Below are 22,539 nucleotides of genomic sequence, written 5' to 3' on the forward strand. Positions count from 1 at the left end.
GGAGATGAAAAGGCCGGGCCCTGGGGCTCCGTTCCTGAAGGACAGCGCACAAAGGCCGCCCCACGCCCCATGCACAGCTGGGCTCAGCCTCTGCAAACTGGGTCACACTCTTCAAACAGCAAGGGGAATTTTACAGCACGCCCCAGCACGGTTCTTAGCAGCTTTTAGAAAATACTGGTTTATTATCTCCCTTATTAAATAAAAAAAAAACAATAAAAAGACAACTGAATACCAAATATCCCTTAATTTATAGCTTATCTGGAAGGTTACTTTGGTGATAAAGCACATGAACATTGAGATGTTCAGTCCAAAATGCTTTTTCCCTGCACAGTGTGCTAACATTTTCGATCAAGAATTTTTCATACAAGTTTCCAGAAATACAAACACACAAAATAATCCAAGACTACCAGTAGCATATATAAGAATAGATAAGTTATTAAAATGGTAATGCTTGAATAGCCTTTTCCCAAAACATCATAATAGTATCCTTAAGTAACCCTAAGCTGCTAATAATATTTTGTTGTTTTGCCTATAAAACATAACAATATGTTATATTTATTAGTGGTATTAGATTAATACACTTGAATAAAATGATATCAAATTGCTTGGAAAACTCTATAAACATAAGCATGTTTATATCAATAACACCTTGATCTCACCTTCATATATGTGCAGCTTTTGCCTGAAAAATGCATGTGGAAGCACTTATTTTAAAATCTCTATTTTAGAACTATTTCTTCTGCTAAAATACAAATGCAGACTATATCACATTGGGTACACTACACAATTTTTCAGAGTAAGTAAGAGTTAATTCAGCTTTAGCACACACAAGATTACCAATTAAAATAACACCAGCCACAGATATAACACACCAACTTGGTGTAGGGCTTTACTGAAACCATAAGTAATCCTCAGAAGAAACTCAACAAAGATGTGCATAACATTTCAGAACTTAAACCTTGAAAATATGAAAATATTTCTCTGGGAACTAAGCCTCTTAAACTGAAATAGAAAAGCCTATTTTTACAGAAGTACGAAGAATTATTGGAAAATACACAGTATTTCTTATTACTCCATATTTCTATCACATTTATTTCGACAAGTCAGGAATAAGAACACATTACTTAAAATTAAGTCAGATTGATTTTTATTATTTTGCTGCCTAGTCTCTCCTCATTTATACTGGTGTTGGCAATACTGTACATATATACATTACCATAGCATCCTAGACACCATTTCCAAGGCACATATATGATCACATTGCTGAATTTTTTAAGATGGCTAAAATACAAGAACACAAATGTGCAGCATTAAAATAACTTATAAGACTTCTTTTTCTCAGAGTCAAGGAAATAAAACCCTCCTCACTGCATCAAAGAAAACTGCACATGCACAGTCAGTTACTTTTTCTCTGCTGAGGAATTCAAATCTTCATAAAAATTTAAATAGAGCACTTCAACTTATTTTACTGTGCTTTTACTGCACTATGTCACCATGTAATGAAACACCTGAGTGCCATTTGCCAGAAGACATTTTCTGTGCCAGGAGCAAAGCTCTGTGTGGGATTCAGCCAAGGTGCTCTGGTGCTTCCACTGTTCCTGGCACAGCAGCTCCTCTCCAGGCTCCCCAAGCCTGATGTTTCCATGTGAAGACACTGACCTGACTGGCAGGAGTTCCTGGCATGGCACAAAGCAAATGCAGCTTGCAGCAATGCTGTGTCAACTCTGGAATCACTGATTTAGGTATTCCCTGGATGAGTCCTATAGCTACTCCCAGGAAATTGAAGGCAATGATGATTTCAAGGATCTGAGAGAGGCAGCAGTGCTTTAAGTGTCTGCAGCCTTCAGCTTTTGATGGCACTGATTAATGCCCAATTTTCATGCTCACATAGAAGTGAACACAGCTATTGACCAAAACTGGCTGTGGATGCACTGACTGAGCTTTTACAGAGGGAAAAGTTCCTGGATTAGGTCTACAGGATGAGAGCTGACATGGAATGCTCTGGATATTTATTAAGGTACCCATGCACTCACAACTCGAGATCTCTGAGTTCCAGCACATCACATGAGGTTGACAATGGGACAGTGACAGCTAGAAACCTGTTTGGGAATGGCAGTCCAAGAGCTGCAAGTCCCTGCAGCCTGACTGCAGTGCCACTGCCCCATCCATGCTGATTCACAGAGGGCACAGGAGCTGCCTAAACCCCGTTCCTACCAGTCAGCCTTCTCACTGAGTAACAAGGAGAGGAACAAACTCTAATTCTAATTATTTTACTGATGGAGTAGTTTTCTTCTTAAGGCTAGAAATACCCAGCACACTTTTGGAAGAGGGGATGACCCATAAATTATTTAAGCTACAAAAAGCAACAATTATTTTTTTCATGTGTTCTTTACATGGAATTTCATTAAAAACAGCTTAACAACTTAAGCTGCTCGTACAGTTCAAAATAAACTGATTTCCCCCTGAATTTCCTTCACACTAAGAAAACAATCACTAAAACAATCAGCAAAGATTCTTACATAAGATGGTAATCATTTTTTCTTTTCAGTAAGTTGTTTAACATTTCATTGTGATGCTTTCCAAAACAAAAAAAAAAAAAAATCCCATATAGACGGTGAGAATGAATTTTCATCATACAGTGAAAGGCACTACCAATGCCTCAGATCAGACAAGTTCTGTGAACTCCAAACACACAGATCTCCTTTAGAAAGCTGTGTGAAAAAATAATCAAGTTTGCCATTTCCCTTCAGTAGCGTGAAACCTATTTTAGACACTGCTGTAGGATGACAATAAAATGTGTAGAATTATTTAGGAAGTGACACATAATACTGAAGATACTTAGGAAAGGAAACCCACAAGTTCTGCACTAAATTTCCTGTCAAAAGCATCTGGTGTGCACTGAAAGCAAAACAAAACATAAGCATACAGGGATCTGTCTGGAACTCCCTCTGCTGTTCCCTCAGTCCTCCTGGAAGAGCAGCAAAGCTCATCCTGCACTCAGTTCCCAGCACTGCCTGGGAAGGCAGGCCAGGCCCTCTGTTGTTCTTAGGCCTCCCTCTCACATCTCAGCATAAGTAGGTCACGGCCACTGCCATGCTCCACTTCATCTTTGACTTCATTCTGAAATCACAGCCCTCCCATCCCTCTCCTTTAATGCCATTCACAAAAACCACAGGCCCTGAAGGACTTTACTCCTTGAAAGCCAGCCCTGACTTTTAACTCCTTCCCTGTTCACTTACACCCAGCCCAGACCTCAGTGTATTCCTGACATGGCATCACTAACTCTGGACATTGGAAACTTGAGATGAGCAACTCTGCCACAAGCAAAAAAGTAGAAAAGCAGACTTCAGAGATGGCTCTGTTTATTTAGCAGAAAGACACCTGCTGGTTTCCACCATTCAGGGGGGATAGATCCATACAGATCTCTTTCCACACTCAAGAACAGAGCAGGTGTTTTCAACAGGGATTGCCAGTTCTCAGACTCCAATCTGACCACTGTACACACATGCAACTTATTTCTATTACTTTATATAATAATATGGCTTTAAGTAATATTTTATAAAATGTCTTTTTTTGGCTATTAAGGTTTAATGTTAAAATACCTAAACACCCTCAGTTGGCTTCTTTCCTGCAATGATTCCTTATTGCTTTATCTAGAACAAGCTGCTGCTTAGACCAAGAGCTTCACAAAGAATTTATCTGGAATTAACATGAATCAATTTGTGAAGAGAGCTTTTTGTGCTATGCTGAGAAAGCTTAAAAGATTAAATAAAAGGTGTCTGGACAGATTAGTCCCCAAAGCCTCCTTCTACTTGTTGCTACTGTCCACAATTGACTTTACTGTCCGTTTTTGCAGTCTTTACTGCAATCTTTCAGGAAGATTAGTTAATTTAAAGTTATATATATAGCAAAAAAAAAAGTAAGCTGAAATGACACAAAAGCTATTTCAAATTAGGCATAATTATTATTGCTACATAAACACTTTTGAAATGGTGCATATCCAAAGGATCTATAGTGACAAGAACTTTATAAAAATAAAGAGAGAAACAAACACCTCCCCTCAACCAACAACAAACATTATCTTCTTCAAATCAAGAGTGCACCCTCCAACCCTTAAATCCTCAGTGTCAGATTTATATATGGAATACTTTAAACACAAACTGAGTTTAACATGAACTCAGGTTTTGTGACATCCTCCAGGCGAGATTTCTTTATGTGCAGACTGCACTTCTGTTTACAAATGCAATTATCCCCTAGAGAACCCTCACTGTGCAGGTCGATTTGGTGTTACACACACGTAAATCAGACACAGGATTTACTAATCTGGCAGAATTCTAAGGTGACATTACCTCCCATGCCAGTGCTGCTGCTGTTTTTGACAGACATCATCTACTGTATCAGATGCTTAATTTATTAAATTGATACACACCAGGAACAGGCAGGAGACTCACAAGCACATTTAATCTGAGCACTCAGGCTGCAATGACGTGGATAAAACAAACAGCTTTTGCTGAAAGGAGCTGCCTCTCTTTTCCACAAACTGAAACTGACCCCTACTTACGTCACTTAAGGGAATTAATCTTGCAGAAAATTAAGCTGATGTTGGTATGATCAGAAAAGCAGCAGGGAAAACACGAGGGAGAAGGTGGTTACGCACAGCCAGGACAGGGGAAGCTATGGAAAAACCTGGACCTTTCCATGGCTCCTTGCCATCAGATCAATGTGAAATCAAAGGTTACACACACACAGTGTCAGCCACAAAGTAAACAGTAACAAAGCAGGTAACTCCAAGCTATGTTAACGCTTTCAGGTTTTAGAAAGGAGACAAATCCACGGTCAATTCCTGAATTCTCTCAAAACCAAATGCAGTTTATAAGCAGCTGGTTGCTACTGAAGGAAGCCAACCGCTTGTAGCATTGCACTGTAACATTTCTGCAGCTAAACCTAGCAGTGAGATCACAATGAGAGGGAAAAGACAGGTCTGATGTGCACGATGATTTCCACCTGTCCCCCTCCTGCCATCAGACACTGTGTGACTGCAGCTGTGCTGGATGGATGAAGAAGTTGCCACCCCACTTCATCTCCACTGCTCATTACCTTCAAATCTCCCAGCATAACTGCGTGTTTAGTCACTTCCTAACCCAGTTCTGTCAAAATGATTCCCGTTAGAAAATCTGTGTTTCAGCTTAACTCAGATTATTTTTGACAGAACTTGTTTAGCGGGATGACTATAAATGCAAGTACCAGAAGATCTGAGAACATTGTAACCTTTAGAGCTTGAGAGGAAATAGCAAGCAGTGGAGCCAGCTACCCCTGTTCCATGGCTGTGTTGCTGTGGGAGAAGCACATTAATCACTCCTATAGGTCTGATCTGTCAGCCTGCCTGAGCAGGGAAAGCCATGTATCGAGGGTGGCATCTTTAAGGAAAATAAATCAGGAAATCTATAGATAACTTATTTTACAGCTTAAAATGTCAGGCTGGGGTTTAGTGTCCAGAAATTAAAATAATTTGTTATAACTGCCTGCAATTCTGTTGTATAATGAGAGGAAAAGGCAGATGCTGCTCAAAAGATATTAATAAATGTGACATTTCTGTGGAGCTAATGGATAAATACCAACCTCGCCTTCTTATCTTAAATTATCATAACAAGGCCTGAAAACTTACTTAATTGCTTTCTATGTATTACTGATGTGAACACGGTGTCTATGCTTTTACTTGTTACATGGCAAAAGAAGCAGGAAAACTACCACCAAAATTCAGCATCCAATTACCACCCCACAATCCACAACACTGACAGGAGCAGGACTTGATGCAGAGATCTCCTTACCTTTTATTAACTGGCTTCTCATCCTTGTCATAGGGCCGTATGAACCATTTCCCAATTCTTACGAAGTTTTTATCCATCAGGCATCTAGAAAACAATTACAGCAACAATTACTAGTTACATCAAACAGTGTAATTAAAGGGAGCCTTTGAACACAGTGACTCTGAGGGATTAAGCAGCTGAATTTCAATCAGACTGAAATATAAGTTTGTAGGTTTTGGGTTCCACTTTTTGTTTTCCCACATCAGTCATAGAAAATCCCTGCCCCATGTCATGATGTTGTCACTAATGCTGAACTTCCCACATGCATTTTCCCCTCACCTTTGCCACAATCTTTTCCACTCTGTGCTACTCTTTCTGCTGACTGATCCCTCATTCTACTTTTCACACTCCTCTTCTTGAACAAAGGCCATTCATTAGTACTGATTCTTTTCCATCCAGTCGTTCAGATTTCAGATGATAAAGAATATGCATTCCCTTATTTTGGCACATAAATAGTACAGTATAGGAATGACAGAAAATTGCATTAAGGGAATATTAACAAGGATTCAATTTTCCCTTCACATGATCCCCAGCATGATTTCAGGTGCTGAAACTCCCACAATTACTGCTCCCTCTGTCAGAAACCTCACTTCATCAAATATACTCCCACATCACCAAAATTAGAGCAATAACTTCCATTTTCTGTGGTCCCTTTGAGAGTCCACAGTTTCTTTTTAGAAACTGCATATTCTTCTTAAAAAAAAACTCCAACAGTGAGGACTCAGTGATCAATACCCAATTTAAATGGACAAGTTAGGGAGTGCCTGGTGCCTTTCTAAGTCCACCTGTGCAGATGAATCACAGGAGCAATTTGCCAAACCTGAGTATGCCTCATACATTAAACATGTACACTCGAACATGCTGCCCAAGGGATCACACACAGAAATTCATAATTAAGGCATATTTTTCAGTAAGAGAAATAATATGCTTCAAAAATTCTGTAAAACTGGTTATTTGTTGTTAGTGGTTTATACACCATTACAAGTAATATGCAAGCCTTGCCCATACATTTCACATCTATTCAGTATTTTTATTCAGATGAAAGAATTGGATTTTTCCCCTCTTCTAAGTTTTCCAATAGTTTATTTCCATAGCAGCTGCTAGAGATTAGCCAAAACAAAGGGGGAAAAAACCTAAAAATCACATGAAACTTTCTGGGCAAGTACATTCTGCAAGGTTCAAAAAGCTGTGTGATCTACACTTCAAAAGCATACCTAGAAGACACAGGAAATGGATGACTGACAACGTAAATACTAATATGCTCCTAATTTTTCTGTATAAACTTGGCAGAACTTTCTAAAGTTAAAGCTGAAGAAAATTCTACCAGCACTTTCTCAATTAAAGCAAAAATAATCTACTTCAGCTGAATAACTAATATCTTAAACTGACTACGAAAGCTAAGGCAGCAGAGATCTAAAGACATTAGTAGAGGTGGGGAAAAAAAAGCTTCAGCAACTATTTCCCTAGGAAATATTTGCTATCAGAGAGTCTGTCAGTGCCAGCATGTTTTATACAAACAAAAGGAAGTCTGTGAAGTTTACATCAGATCCCTAAAGAAAATAATCTGTAGTAGCAAAAAAATGTAATAAACTCTTCCCATCACACACACTTCAATGCCACATCGCTGTGTCTCACCACAGCAGGTTTAACTGCCTCAAGCTAATGCTGCTTTCCTAGAAAAAAAATCTTCATGGGAAGATTTGTCCTTAAAAACCAGTCAACCCTCCATGGTAAACTAAATAATGGGTTATTTAAGGAATAATCCCATATAAAATCAGAGCCATGCCTGTAGCAGCATGGATCTCAGATGCAGCTGGGTGGCAGTTCACAATAGTATGGTTATTTTTGCTGTATAAGCACTAAAGGTAACTAGTGGTTCACAGTGAGCTGCAACAATGGACTTGTGACAAAAAAAACCTCCCTAATACATGGTCATAAAAAGCAGTTAGTTAATGATATAAGGACATGAAACACCCTGCAGGTCCTGGCTCCTCTCCCCCCTCAGGGCTGGGCGATCCCTCCCTCAGCAGCTCAGCTGTTCCAGCTCTTCACTGGCGCCTGACCTCCTGTATTTCTGATTTTTCCATGAAAAAATGACCTGCCAAGGGCACACCAATCGTTACGAAACAACACCGTAATATTTTGAGTACTCATCCCTCAAATCTTGTAATATTTTCTATACTGCCAATTAACATAATCTGAGCATTAGTGTGCGGGGGGGGGGGGGGGGGGGGGAGGGAAAAAAATCTAAAAAAAAAAAAACACAATCAGTTGTGTAAAGGCCATTTTTCTTGCCTTTGCCAGAGTTAGGTCAAAGTTGTGCCCACACATCCCTCGGGCTCCTCCATGAGGGGCCGCTCCACCCTCATGGCTCCTCCTCCCGCCATTTCCTTCCCGCCACGGCCGATCCCCCTCACCCTCCACAAAATAAACACGAAATGAACCCCAAACCCTGCAAAACCGCAACCGCCGGCACCACCCGGCACTGATGGGCCAGAACCGGATCCGAGCCTTCTGCTGTATTAATGGGGCTTTTCCTGAACACCGGGTAAAACAGGACTTTAAAGGTTAAAGTGCTATTTAATAAAGCCTGCACACATGTTGCTATTACTTTAAATGAAGTAATTATTACGTTAAGTTCAGATTGGCTACAGCAGGCCATTTAAAAATAATAAATAAAAAGTGAATAACTTGAATTAAATTCAACTAATAAAGTGTAAAAATTGTAGTCAGGAGAGCAGCGAGAAGATGCTCATGTCCAAGGCTGGGACTGCAGCAGGAGTTGTATCAGCTTATCATGACATGAATCATATCAGCTTATCACAACATTAATCTTATCATAACATTAATCATATCATCTTATCACAACATTAATCATATAATCTTATCGTGACATGAATTGTTTCAGTTTATCGAGGCCGTCAGCAAACACCTGAGGTGTGTTCACCAGCTACTGCTGGAAGAAAAAGACTCCAGTCACAGCTGGACAGAACAGTTCTGCTGACTCTGCCAATTTCAATTTCAATTAAGTTATATATTAAAAAGAAATTAAATTTATTTCACAAGTTTAAAGAGGTCCAAAGAATAAAATTAACCACTTTACACTTAAAAGTCAGCTGGCTGGGTACTACAGATTAATAAACACATATCAAATTAATTTTCCCTTTTATATTATACAGCTGCAAAAGAACTAATGAACATTCTAAACTTGGAATTTAATTTTTATACTTTCATTCATTCTAAGTACCCTACAAGTTTTATAAAAATCCCCTGAAGAGACTGATGGGATAGAAAACAGGGAATACAACAACTAATCCTTGTACCGGGGGATATGCACACAGGTAACTCAGTCACCCCATGGAAACACAGCCTTGGTTACCTAATGCAAACCTCATTACCAGTAAATCTACATCAAAGCAAAGAGAACACTAAATGAGACAAGATGAAAGTGTTCTCCATTTGCTTATTTTCTGAAAGAAAAAATATCCAAGGCTGCATTCTACAAAATTACTGCAACACAAAGGTGCATTCTATTTTGTTGTTGTTATTATTATTATTAGAACCTCAGAGAAAGTGGGAATAGTCTAATAACATTTAATTGTAAGAAGATATCCAAATTTGTAAGAACTAGGATGTAATACAGGAAGGTGATGATGACCTGAAGAACTACAGAAACAGAAAGAATAAAATTATATAGCCCAAGATGCCATGTCCCACTCAATGGGCCTAGAAAACAAGGTAACCTTAAAAGGTGATAGCTGGATTAAGAAGAAAAAGGGCATAAGTGTATTAACTAATCACAGGACAACTCTGCACTCAGCCATATATAAAAAAATATATATGGCTCATCAGAGCAAGGAACTGTTAAGCTTCACTCTGAATATTGTGCACAAATGTAGTCAAATTTTAACATTCACATAACCAGGATAATTGAGAGAAGAGAGTTAAGAGCTTTTAAGATATGTATCATTTAACCTCATCAAGGCAGTGAAGGTCAGATACAATTACACTCACTAAGCACTTACAGAAGGTGAAAACTCCCCCTTCTTTGCTTTTAAAACAACTCCTTAGCAAAAATCTGAGCAGAAATATGTATCAACATTATTGTTTATATGAGTGTTGAATTTCTTTGCACAGCATTTTATGATAAATTACCAGAGTCAATGACTTAAGAGACTCATCTCTATCCTGTTCTCTTGGATTCAAAGTCTAACTCTAAAAAATGTATTTTAAGATCCATAATAATATAATTGCTCTGTAGGTATCCTGTATGATTTTAAGTATCCAAATGAAATATTTGAGAGCACTAGAGTTTTTCTTACCTTTCCAGAAGATTATGAATTGCTTTGAAGAGCAGGGTCCTACACTCATAGGAAAGTCCATTCTCCCAGAATCCTTCTTCCACCACTACAAAAACACAAAATGTCAATATGCTCAGAACAGGGAAATACAAACATTTATCCAAAACATATCTTCAACAGGTTTAATTTTCAAAGTAGCATGTTTCATTAAACTATTTCAACTATTACCTATAGCACCCGAGCAGCTTTAATCTTTACTTGCCGAAGACGCAGCCTTTGAATTAAAAAAAAAAAAAAAAAAAAAAAAAGAAGAAGAAGCAAAAGAAGCAAATACAAAAGCATAAAAGCAAAGCCATTTGTTTGTAGCATTCCGTATTCAAGTACAGGGGTGAAGAATGCACGATCATTCTTTGCCACCACTACTGAGAGATCCTTTAAAACTTAACCACAGATGCCGACAATCAAGAAACAAAGTGAATCATTAAAGGTGTAAAATCAATTTACATAACTGAAACAACTCCCCTGAACCTCTCGCTGCCACACTCAAGTGCAATTCCTCCATTGTACTGACTTCAACTATTGCAATTTTAGCAATACACAGCAGATTTTACACCAAAATAAAAACTGTACACTCAGTACTGAACTGCAGAGATTTCCGAGTTTAAAAAAGTAAGTCTAATTATCTCTCAGAGTAGAATGCAGCCTGAATTAGTCACCTGAAGGACAGACAACCCTCAGAAATATCTGCTGTCCTTACTCACGGCTTTTGGGTGCTAAAACTGCCAGGAGTAGCACTATTTCTGGTATGCCTGTACCAGATTCTAAATCTTACTCAGCCAGAAAACGCAGAGTGAAAACAGATTATAAAACAACTTTTTCAAGGAGTAAGAATTCGTTAATTGTCTGAGTTCTGTCATTTCAATTTCACAAGAGTAGTCGGCAAATCTTTAAAAGTGCAAACATAAAATTCTACTGCACCTTAAAGGCGCTGAATACTTCACACCCCTCCCTGGCCAATTTGCAGGACGAGACCTCCCAGCAGCGCGTCTATCGCTCAGAGATGATTATCTCAGCATAGTTTACAACCATGTTTAAAGGCAAGCTTCTAAGGAGTTAGTGCTCCATGGAAAATACTAATATTGTCAGCAGCCTTCAAAGCCTCGAGCCGCTGTTCTGCTGCTTCTGCAGGAGCTGTAACTCACACACTCAGACAAGAAAAGGAATATTTTTTGCATGTGCAATGTTGTGATATGTTAATGTCGGTAACAGAGCCTCTCTCTTCGTGCAGAATGGAAAAGGCCGGGTTTTAGAACCTAAAATCACCTTATCTGACAGCACAGGACTTGCTGGGAGAATGGAGACACAGACCTGTGCCCCTGGGCACAAGCAGCAGCCAAGGAGCTTTTCCTTAGAAACCACTGCAGGCCCTTTAATGCTTGCCAGCCTCGCTGACACCGAGGATGTAATGGGCCACGGCTATTTACTGCACAGAACTCTGCTTTCATGGGTAAAACACTGTGCTTAAGGGACTCAGAACCCCCGTGCACAGTCAGAGCTATGGATGTATAAATTCTCAACAGCCCAGAACTACTGAAGCCCCAGAAGCTGCGAGGCAGGTCGAGTCTTGCACTTAAAAAATTCATAATCCTCAAATATATGAAAAGCTACAGATTAGTTACACTATGAGAGATCACATCTGCATGGAAATTCAGTATTTAAATTAAAAAATCAAAATTTTGGACAACATCATGAAATTGACAGAACCTGTAAAAGTCAAAATAAATTCACTAGGCTGTACTGCCAGTACTGCCCCTGCTTTAGGAACTTCATGCAAAATAGGGGAGACAAGAACCAAGTCTGATTTTACAGGAAAGTTCCCACCACCAGTTCTGAAGTTCTCAATCCTAACTCCCTACGTACTCCTAGGTATACACAACAGACTAACAGGACCCTGTCTCAGTTTATATAATCTCTCAGAACTATTTTCTGCAAGTATAATTTTGCCATTTCAGAAGAATTCAGATCAGATCACACTGCTTCACACCACTAAATGTAATATTCCGTAGAGTTGGGATAATTTTAATCCAGAACTCTTTTGTGTCTGGACATCACCTGTATTCTTTTTCCCTGCTCAGTTTCCCTGGGCTACCCCAGCCTGTTATTCCTCCACAATCCCAGACATGAAAGCACCACACATCCCAGCAGGAGGGACTGGGTGAGGGAATGCAAACTGGCAGCACTCCCCCTCCCTACCCACCACCACAGCTGCATCCATGGCTGTCCTGCACTCAGCAGAGGAAATGCTTGAGAGGAAGGTGTCCAAAATCCAAGGAAAAGCAGGGAAAAGCAATGCTAACCTTGCAGCCAAGTCCCAAGGGTCAAGTGTGCCATGAGGTCAGACTGGATGAGGAGCAGCAGTGGAGTGGGACAGGGAAAAGGGGAAAATCTGGAGTGGTATCAACCCTCAATATTGTAATTTTCCAAACTGCCTTTCATAGTACACAGAACTCACATAAATTATATATTAAATGGAAATAAAATTACTTCCCTATTAAACTCTAAGTGTATCACAAGACATTGCCATAACCATTTTCCTATAATAAATAATGCCTTTAATTCCCAGATATATTAAAGCACTATACTTACTGTAATTATCTCTAATGCTTCTTTATCCTACTAAAAAAGTAGATCTTACAATTAAGAGCATGTACATATGTGTGATGCCATAAAAATGAGGAGGAAAAATTAGAAGTGCAGCATTTCACTTTCTCTCTGCTCTTTGGCTCCCTGATCCAGACTCCACAAGAAAAGTGTTGAAATGACTGGAGCAAGTTACAACATCAGGATGCATATGGTGACCAATAAAAAAGCTTGGCAAAACACTAGAGGTTAGACTATCCCTGTAAATTCCAAAGTTCTTGACACTTATTATTTAACTAGACTTTAGATTTTGAAGAGTATTTTAAATTCCTTATAGCAAATTGAAGCCTAGGAGATAGTCTCTGTCTCTCTACATGATGATTTCTAATGCTTTTAACACTCAAAACATTCAGCTCCAGCCCCCCTCAGCTTTCCCATGCTCCTGATAGCATTCCCAGGCACAGCCAGCAGAACACAGATGCTGTGCAGGTTCAAAACTTGGGAACACCTCTGGCCTGTCCTGGAGGCATTTCTGTTACTTCAGTTGAAATACTTCTCTTTAGACCCAACAAATGCAACACTGAACAACAGGTGTGAAAGACATCTTCCAAAACAGAGAACTTCTAGGAGAACAATCAAGGACAGATGGAATGTTTTAGTGAGGGAAAGCACAACAGAGCACAATTTTCCTCCATGGAAGTCAGAGCAGAGGATGAGTTTGGAGAGGCAGCAAAGCCCCCAAAGAGGGGACAAACTGTGGGTCACTGCTTGCCAGGCCATGGGGAGACGAAGCCATGGCTGATGCAACCCCATCCTGGGCAGGGGTCAGCCTGGGTGACCTCCAGGAGCCCAAGCTCCTTCTCACCAGGGTGATCTGTCAGGTGACTGCTCCTCCACTGGGACAGGTTTGTGCACACATGTAGCTGTAGCTCTGTGTATAAATCCGTATATTTCTGTGTATGTTAACTACCCTATGCAAGCTTCTGTACACTCTGGAGAAGGATAACGCCTGGGAGAAGCTTTTACTTTAACAGGCAGCTCATCCCCTTCTCGCTGCTCTGCAGGAGAGGGAGAACTTCACCACGTCATTTCTCAGCAAAAGAAGCAACTGCTTTCCTTAGTTATGTTTTTTTTTTTTTTTAAATTAAATTAGCTCCCAAAATAAACCACTAAGTACAGCAATATTCTGTCTCTAAAAATCTGGATTCTCAGAAAAAAAACTATCAAGAATAGCAGAAAATCTAGGACAAGAAAAACGTGTATCTGACACTTATAATGGATAACAGTGGAAGTGTTAATCTCACTGCTGGTGTTCAAACAGAATGGGAATTAATCAACAGCCTTAATATATAAAGTTTTTAGGCATTTGTTATGATTTTGTTTTCATAGGTTCAAAAAATGAATAAAATACTTGTGCTGATTTTTATGTTTATTCTTGCAGATCAAATGTTAAAAGAATGAAAGGCAACTACAATAATTTAGACTTACACGGGAAATTTATAATTTAAACATACATTAATGAGCATATTAGTTGGCTTGGGATCTTTTTTATTTTCAAGTCAGAGATATTAAGGTCTTCAAAGTGTCCAACAATTTTTATGAAGCCATGTTCTCAAAAAAAAAAAAAAAAGATCCATTATAAAAATTTCAAGGAGAGAAGTCACAGCAAAATATCAAAGCAAATACTTCAATAATTTTAGGTCTCCCAGCAGAGATACTGGAAAGATAATAAGATCTCTGTTCTGCTTCAGTGGCCAAACTGACATATTTTACTTAAAAGAAATATAGGAAGGAAGGAGAGGAGGCAAGTCGAGGCTGTGTCGGTGCTGCAGAGACAGTTATACCTTTAAGAAATCCAGCCACCCACATTTTAATAATTCAGGTCACACTGCCTTGTGCAGTTTAAAAGCAGAATTAGTTTCAAAGAATACATATTTCCTCAGAGCTATGTTACATATTTCCTTTTAATGTATCATATTGCAGCAACAGCTGAAATGAACGTCTAGACATCAAAAACAAGGCTTTATTCCCACCTACTGCTTTTTTACCTCAGGCATCAGAGCTAATGAAACCCATTATCCAGAACACTGCCCTCAGTTACCACATTGGCCACTGCAAATATGAAAAAACACTCTGGGACAGCACCAGTTATTCAGCCATTAAAATTACTGAAAATCAATTTCTTGCTGCACATTGCAGAAATACTGATAGATTAAAGCGGGACACATGGGACAAGGAGATTACTTCCAGGGAAGATTACTATGTCAAACTGCTGAGGACAGGGACTTACTCAGCTCCTCAAGATTCACATTCAGAGCAGCACATGCTCCTTCCTAGCCTTTGATATTTTGCCTCCTTGTTACCATGAAATATGAGGGATGTGAGGTTTTTCCAATGTTTTAAAAACACATGGCTGAACAACTCCAACAAAATCACACATAAAATTACTAAAAGCAAGCATTTAATTTTTCATCTGTATTTTTATTAGCGTACCCTTAAAACAATATTTCAAAAACCAACGAGCATTTTGAAGCATCATTTCTCCTAAAAAAATTGAGTTAAGAGAGTAACAACACAATGCAATGGTACATTAATTCTGAAAAACTATATTATACCCATAAAAATCCAATTAAAGACAACGCCATTGATCAATCATTGCTATACTGCCATTGATCACCTTGTAAAATCTGTGTTTGAAGTCATTAGTGATTAAATTGACTTATTACTAAATCAGATTCAACCCACTTAGAGATCTAATTTCCTTGTGCTGGTTATGATCGTAGGGAAATTGTGCTGCTCACTCACACAGGCCAGAGAATCCATCTTGGCTCTCTTCCCCAAGTCAGCTCATCACAAAATGAACCAAAACAGTGCAAATGCTCCCCAGAATGATTCATTTGTGTTGCTCTATTTCCAAACACAGGGAATATTCACTGGACACGCACAGAAGCGTTTCCAATCCATATCCTCCCAAGGTATCCTTAACAGCTTCCAGGAAAATCAGAATATTAATGGAGACCATGGCTGGAGATTGCTGCTCAGGCACAGCCCGAGTTTGCATCTCAATGCGCCGCAATTTTCGATATAAAAACCAACACTTGCAAGCAGAGTTGACTATGAAACTAAAATTGTTGCACTTCAGAAGGATAAATAAAACCTTCAAAGGCAACAGCTGTTGAATATCACAGGAATACTCCGAGACTTTAATTGTTGCGCATTGAAACAGAAATTAGCATAATAGCTATTTATTGAAAAACAGATGGTAGGTAACTATCTGCACTTAGATTGTGTTAGCACTACTTAAAGTAATACTTTTATCGCTTCCCCAATCCCGGTAGGTACAGAGTTGTTTTTTATAAAATATACATTAAATTACATCCTCTCCCTGGCCCACACACTCACATTCCTGAGCTCCCGCACGGCCTCTCCTGCCTTTCACCAGCACACACCACAGCCAGATCTTCACAGGGAAGGTTTCTCAGCAGCTTGGTTAACCAAAATTATTATCTATGAAATCAGAACGAGCATTTTTGTGCAATTACAGCTCAAGTCTGCTCTCTCTGTAGGAATGCAGACGAGCTGTGCAGAGAGCTGAGCTGCTCGCTCCCGAGACAGGACAGATTCCAAACCAAACCATGAATTTGCCGTGTGGTTTTTGTTTTGAATGCTTTCTACAATCACCAGAAACAGTAAAAGGAACAGAAATAAGGCACAATTTTATGTGGTTTACACAGTTTCCCGAAGCAAAGCAGGAAGTTGTATACAATGGGAAACCTGCTCTCGCATGCCAGAAAATCCCTCCAATCCCTGATTTACGCTGTTTCATTTGTCCCACCATGTGTTTGTGTTAAGCAGGCTTATTTCCAGGGCACTTTATATTTCTTTGCAGAGGTATTTCCCATAAATGAAAAGCATAACCTGACCACAGTGAAAAGGAACTAAAGGTCTGGGGAGATTTTCACCATAATTTCCTAAAATGTACCAGGCTAAGGATACCAGTAGAAAAGAAGTATTCTCTTAACTTTACTCCTTGGAGTTTCTACAATTTCCTCTCACATTTCTGAACTTTTCATTTTCCATCATGTGTTCAACTCTTTATTCCAAAGACATTAAAGGTAGTTTGTCAGAAGAAAATAAAAGCAACCCAAAAAACTTTGAAGGAAAATACAATTTTCAAAAGTATACTATGCTTTCTTAATCCCAGAAACAATCTGTACTCTCCAAACTTGATTTGCTCTCTTCTTTCCCCTTCCAAATCGCCCAAGTTTTCTTTATTCCCATTTCCAGTGACCACCTGGGCCTTGCAGCCAGTGTGACCCTCAATTCCACACATCAGCTGCAACCCCCACTTCTGCCTTTTGATCTCCCCAGGTTCAAGGTATGGAGTTCCTGCAGTGCCTGTGCAGCAGGGAAACCTTCCTCAGCACCATCAATGCGATGAGGAGGACTCGTATTTTTCCTCTCTAAACACAACTGGTGCTTACTAGCACTGACGGGACACTGACTGCATTCCCTGCTCCCAGGGCTCTGCTGGAGGTTACGGAATGTACTAGGGCAGCGAGTCTCTCCGGAGAAATCAGAGCGAGTCCAGCCATCCCCGTTTCCTCAGAACAAGCCCGAGTTCAGGGCTTGTTCTGAGGAAAAATGCCGTCCCTACTTGGAAAGCGAAAGGAACCCGGAGTCTTCCCTCACTTCCCAGGCATGCAGGACGTCACTGCTGGAGCACAGCTCAGTTCTGAGCGCGGCACCGGGCTGAGCCCTCCCTGCCCTTCCACACGGCCTCGCCTCAGAAACGCCCGCACGGCTCCAGACAGGCGATTCCGCTCAGACTCTGCAGCCCCGGCCCGCCTCGCTCCCATTCCCATTCCCACTCCCAATCCCACCCCGCCCTCTGGCCGTGCCTCCCGGTCATCCACCCCCACAGCCACAGGGAGCTGCGGCGGCACGCCAGGGCGATCCCGGGAGCTCCCCCGGCCAAGGGGACACGAGTCACTGCCGTGCCCAAGGGGACCGGGGCCACACGAGTCACCGCAGTGCCCGCCATCGGGCCGCTTCCCGCCGCCGTCCCGGGAGGGCAGCGCGGCCCCGGCCCCGCAATGAGTCTCCATCCTGATCCCGCAGCAAGGCAGCCCGGGCTGCATTCCTCGCTGCTTCACGGCTGCTGCGTGCCACAGCCTTTAATCGATATGTTAGGACGACAGCTGGAGGAAAGACGAGATCTCCAACACATCCAAGGAGACATTTATGGAGAAATCCCGGGTGTAACGTGCCCAATCTCCCCAGGCCCCCGGAGCTCTGCTTCCACCCAGCTGGGCTCTGCTCTGCGGAACAAGAACTGGTGGTACTTCCACCTCAGCTGTACGCCGACTTAACCAAGTCAACATTTGGGTTTCCATCAATTCAAATTTAAGTTTACCCTTCTGCATAAAAATTAAGAATTGTGCTTATTTTTCCTCAGTTCACATTTGCTTTTGTTCCTGTATCGCTACTTGCAGCCCCCAGGCTCCTATTTTCTTCCTTTTTTATTATTTCTCCAACCTAATGGTTATAGAAATAACAATTTTCATTAGAAAATCTTATTTTCCTTAACTTACTTGTAATGCTATATTGTGAGAAAACAAGATCTGGGTTTAAGAAAGGGATACAGGAAGTATTTTTAGAGCAGTTTCCGGTGTTAAATACACATCATGTTCCCCACACAAAATAGCCAAAGGTTGTACGTGTGAACTACAACACTAATTCCATTATACATGGAACATATTAGATAAGTCCTCATGTTACTATTTGAAAATAGGAAAATATGTGAATAAATATATTCTTTTTCTAGGTTGTACATACTTTCAAAGTAATGTTTTAAAGCTTGTTTTACTACTTCTTTTCCTACCTCCCTGCTGGAATTCATTATATTTTACGCAGAAATAAACGACAAAATTGACTTTTCAATTTGTGTACTTAAAACCTTGCTGCAGCAAAAGCTGAAGGACGCAAAAAACCTAAACCCCAACCAACAATGTCCAAAAACACAAAAGTAAGAGTTAGCAGCAGGCAACCCCAAATTTAATATTGCTGGCAGGTTTTTAGAGTAGCAAAGTTAAGCAAAGGTCCCTTCCAATCCAAACCATAACATGATCCTGTAGGTCTTTCCAAACGTGACTTTCAGCTTGGGATTTTTATCAATTAGGGAATAAATTTCAGCTTACAAGGTTTATATTCTTCAGAAACAGAGGGTGAGGCTTGAGCAATAACCAACATCAGCACAAAAATGGTTATGGTCAGATCTGATGCTTGCAAATAAAATACTTGGAAAATATCTTTTCAAAAGAAAATATTCTCAGTTTTGCAACCATTTTTGGAAATAAAAAAAACAAATGAAAATGCATCTTAAGTTGAGGTAAGAAGAACAGTGTAAATGAAATATCTTTTTATAAATGTGCCAGTGAGAACCTTTTCCCTCATATCCATGTCTTTTTGGAGAGGCCAGGAGCCTTCCAAAACCACAGGCACAGAATAAAAACGCAGAACAGACTTCAAAGACAAAACAAGCATATTTTTGTCATTTTGTTTGTTCTTTACTCCCCATAAAACATGCCAAAATACTTTGTGCTCTTCTGTAAGCAAATGTTTACTGGAGTTTGCTGCTACTTGAACAGAAGCAAAAGCAAAATAACAGTTCTGTGTTGAGCTCTGCCAGTGAAGGGCCTGAACTGGAGGAAGCAGAATGTCAAGCAGGTTTTTAAGCAGGTTTTTAAATCTATTTTTGTCCTTTGAGGAAGCCAGCAGAGGGAGCTGGCTGGGACTCGGTCTGGGCTTTTCACCCAGGGGCTGCTTTTTCAATTAAGAAAAGGATCCAAGATCACACAAGCTAAAAATAAAACTTCAGAGGAAAAAAAAAATTGACCACATGCAATAATAAACATATTAGGAGACAGCAGGTTTGGAGTGGGGACAGTGTAAGTGCTCCTTTTAAAATAAAACCCTCCATATGAAACAGCTTTGACAGCAGAGAAACTTCCTTGAAAAATAATCTGATCAAATGTGGGAAAGGCTCTGGAAGATCCCTGAAATACTGAGGTCCATTACTTCTGCTGGCTGAACAGATGCTTGCCCCAAACAGGTACCAAAAGCTCAGTGTAGGAAAACAACCCCTCCTCCTCCCCATCCCTGCCTTTCCAAGCAGGGACTACTGCAGATGCTCTTTCAGATGGGGACAGAAAAACAATTTCTTCAGCAGCACATTCTTATTTATAATAGCATGTTTATTTACTCCTGTTTATAAACAGAAGGTATTACAGGGGGAAAATAATGAGGAAGACACAACATGGCATTGGGAATGGAAGAAACAAATTACTGAGGTCTGGAAAGCTCCTCTGAAACAGAGGAGTCCTTGGAATTCCACACAGTAATAAATTAAACTACAAGATTTTACAGACTGAGACTACCAAGTACTCAGCTTTTCTCATGATCTTTAAGGCTGAACATATATACAGCAATTATTAATTTAAAGCCAGACCTGTTCTGTAAGATCTCTCCTGTGAGAATTACTGCAAACAAGAACCCAATTGAGCAGGATCCCTTGGGGATGAGCAGGCTCCCAGAGGAACACCCAGGAATAGAAAGTTGTGATTTAACTTTCTATTCAGTCAAAAAAAGCACTGCAACTTCTGACTCCTCTGCACTTGGGACTCCTAAAGATCACTTTTATAAAATTTGAGCCAACTGACCACATTTGACCACTACAAAAGAATTCCCCTTCCCAGGCATCCCCTGTGCTCACTGCTGGAGTTCTTTCCCATATCCATATTTCAGCAGGAGCCATCTCCCTCACTGCTGGTTCTGCAATGCAAATGCAATATGTTGTTCACTTTACAGGCTGTTGCCATGGATATTAATGTGATGTCATAAATTGTTACATCTTCATTGCAGAAACAAAATGAAAGAGCTTGGAAGCAGGAGAAGAATAAGAACTCATCTAACCAAGCATATTTAAGAATAAGCAACTCTTGTACAAATCACAAAGAAAAAGAGGCACATAAATGTGTATTTTAATTTAGTGCTGTTGAATGCTTCTCTAGGTAAGTGCTTCCTAAAAGATTCTAAATTCCCTATTGAATTTTTTTATTGGACTGTTACCTGCACAGTGGGACCTCCTCAGCAACAGATGGAACAGCACTTCTGAAATTCAGCTTTTCACCACGGTTGGAAATGTATTTTTCTGTTGGAAACATCAGTTTCTCAACTCCACTTTAAATTATCAGGCAGTGGCCAACCATCCCAGTAATGCCAACATGTCTTGTCCCTGCTTTTCCTTTCATTCTAGAGAGTTTTTGACTGATCAATTCCATTCATGGCATATGGGCCATAGCAAGTACTTAATTTTCTATAAATCAGGGTTGTGGCTTGCCCTTCAAAATTATTACTGACAAGTATTCCTGAAGTTTTTCCTCTCCAAGGACTTCTGGAATCAACAGTAACAAAATGTTCCTTTGCCTTATTAAACAGTAGCTAAGATTACAACAAGTTAATCTACTTTATCTGTAGATATACACACAGAGAAAAGAATTATTTAGCTTAGAGAAAAGCAGAATACAGTACAAAGCACACCCAGTGTTCCCAGTCACAGAGGATTTCCCTCATTTTCAGTTAGTCAAGCTGTCTGGTTTAATCTTTTTCCCAAACAGTTTAGCTTTGCTGAGAGTGGATTTAACTAAGTCAAAAGACACACAGCAAGTGGGGAATGAATGGGCACCTCTGCTGACCTGCCAAGGAGTAACTGCCTGGGAATAGGGACAAACACATCCCCAGTCCCTTCCACTGCCACCAAATGGACACCCAGAGGTGGAGCAGCGCTTGGCCAAGGAGAATCCTGGTGCTTTCTGACCCTCTCCAGACCATGGTGCCAGGAAACCCAAGCACTCCTCAGCTCCTGAGCATTTATTTCCTTTGGCCTCACACCTGGCCTTCATTTCTGGGCTCTTGTGGCACTTCTGAATCTACCCATTCAAAGGTGAGGAAGCCATCCTCTTACAGTGGTGAGGTGTTCCATTTCCAAACCCCCTTGAATTGCATATGGAATGGGAGAGATGCACAGCCTTCCATTGAAATAGAGCATCCCACACCCCCACAGTTCAGATCTCATCTTCAACAACCCAAGAGTATCTTCCCTGGTCTTGTCTGTGGCTTCCACTTCCTCATTCCATCTAATCAGGAGTTTTAACCTGTTCCTCCAAGTCTCTCACCCTTGACTCTCCATCAAAATTCATTAAATACCTTTTGTTCCTATGACTCCACCCATTTAGGGGAGGAGGAATACTCATCAAAAGATGTGTCCACAATTCCAATATCTCCAAGACTTAAAAGGCTACTGAACAGCTGAACAAATAGAAAACAAAAATAAGTTTCTTGACATCTTTTTAAAAAAGGTGTTCTGTAATTGCAGCTTTACTAGTTTGGGAGATGTTCAACTTTCTTGGCTAAACCTGTTTAATTCACTTGCTCATGAGAGCTCCTGCTGCCAGTAAAACCCAGTGAATAGTCCCCTTCCCAGTTTAGCCCAGTCTCTCTCACCAGCTGCATTTCTTGGTGATGGCACCACTCCCAGTGACTCCATGGCAGCTGCACTGGTGCATCAGGTGTTTTGGGACAATCTGAACAACTCAGGCAACACAGGGGTCACCTGTTCAAATCCTATTTTTAATTCAGGAGCTTAAAGGGCAAAACATCCCTCAGCCACC

The 22,539-nt window shown here is 40.3% G+C and overlaps 1 protein-coding gene across 1 annotated transcript in view; it reads right to left on the reverse strand.

The window, feature by feature from the left end:
* Window positions 1-22,539, reverse strand: part of MED13L (mediator complex subunit 13L) — a 166,239-nt gene that overhangs the window by 75,995 nt on the left and 67,705 nt on the right. The window contains exons 3-4 of the mRNA XM_058816484.1: window positions 10,190-10,274; window positions 5,829-5,912 (exon numbers count right to left, since the gene is read on the reverse strand). Of these exons, the coding sequence (XP_058672467.1) occupies window positions 5,829-5,912; window positions 10,190-10,274 (169 nt within the window). The remainder of the gene's footprint in view (window positions 1-5,828; window positions 5,913-10,189; window positions 10,275-22,539) is intronic.

The sequence above is a fragment of the Ammospiza caudacuta genome, chromosome 18 (assembly GCF_027887145.1).
Source record: "Ammospiza caudacuta isolate bAmmCau1 chromosome 18, bAmmCau1.pri, whole genome shotgun sequence".
Taxonomy (NCBI): Eukaryota; Metazoa; Chordata; class Aves; order Passeriformes; family Passerellidae; genus Ammospiza; species Ammospiza caudacuta.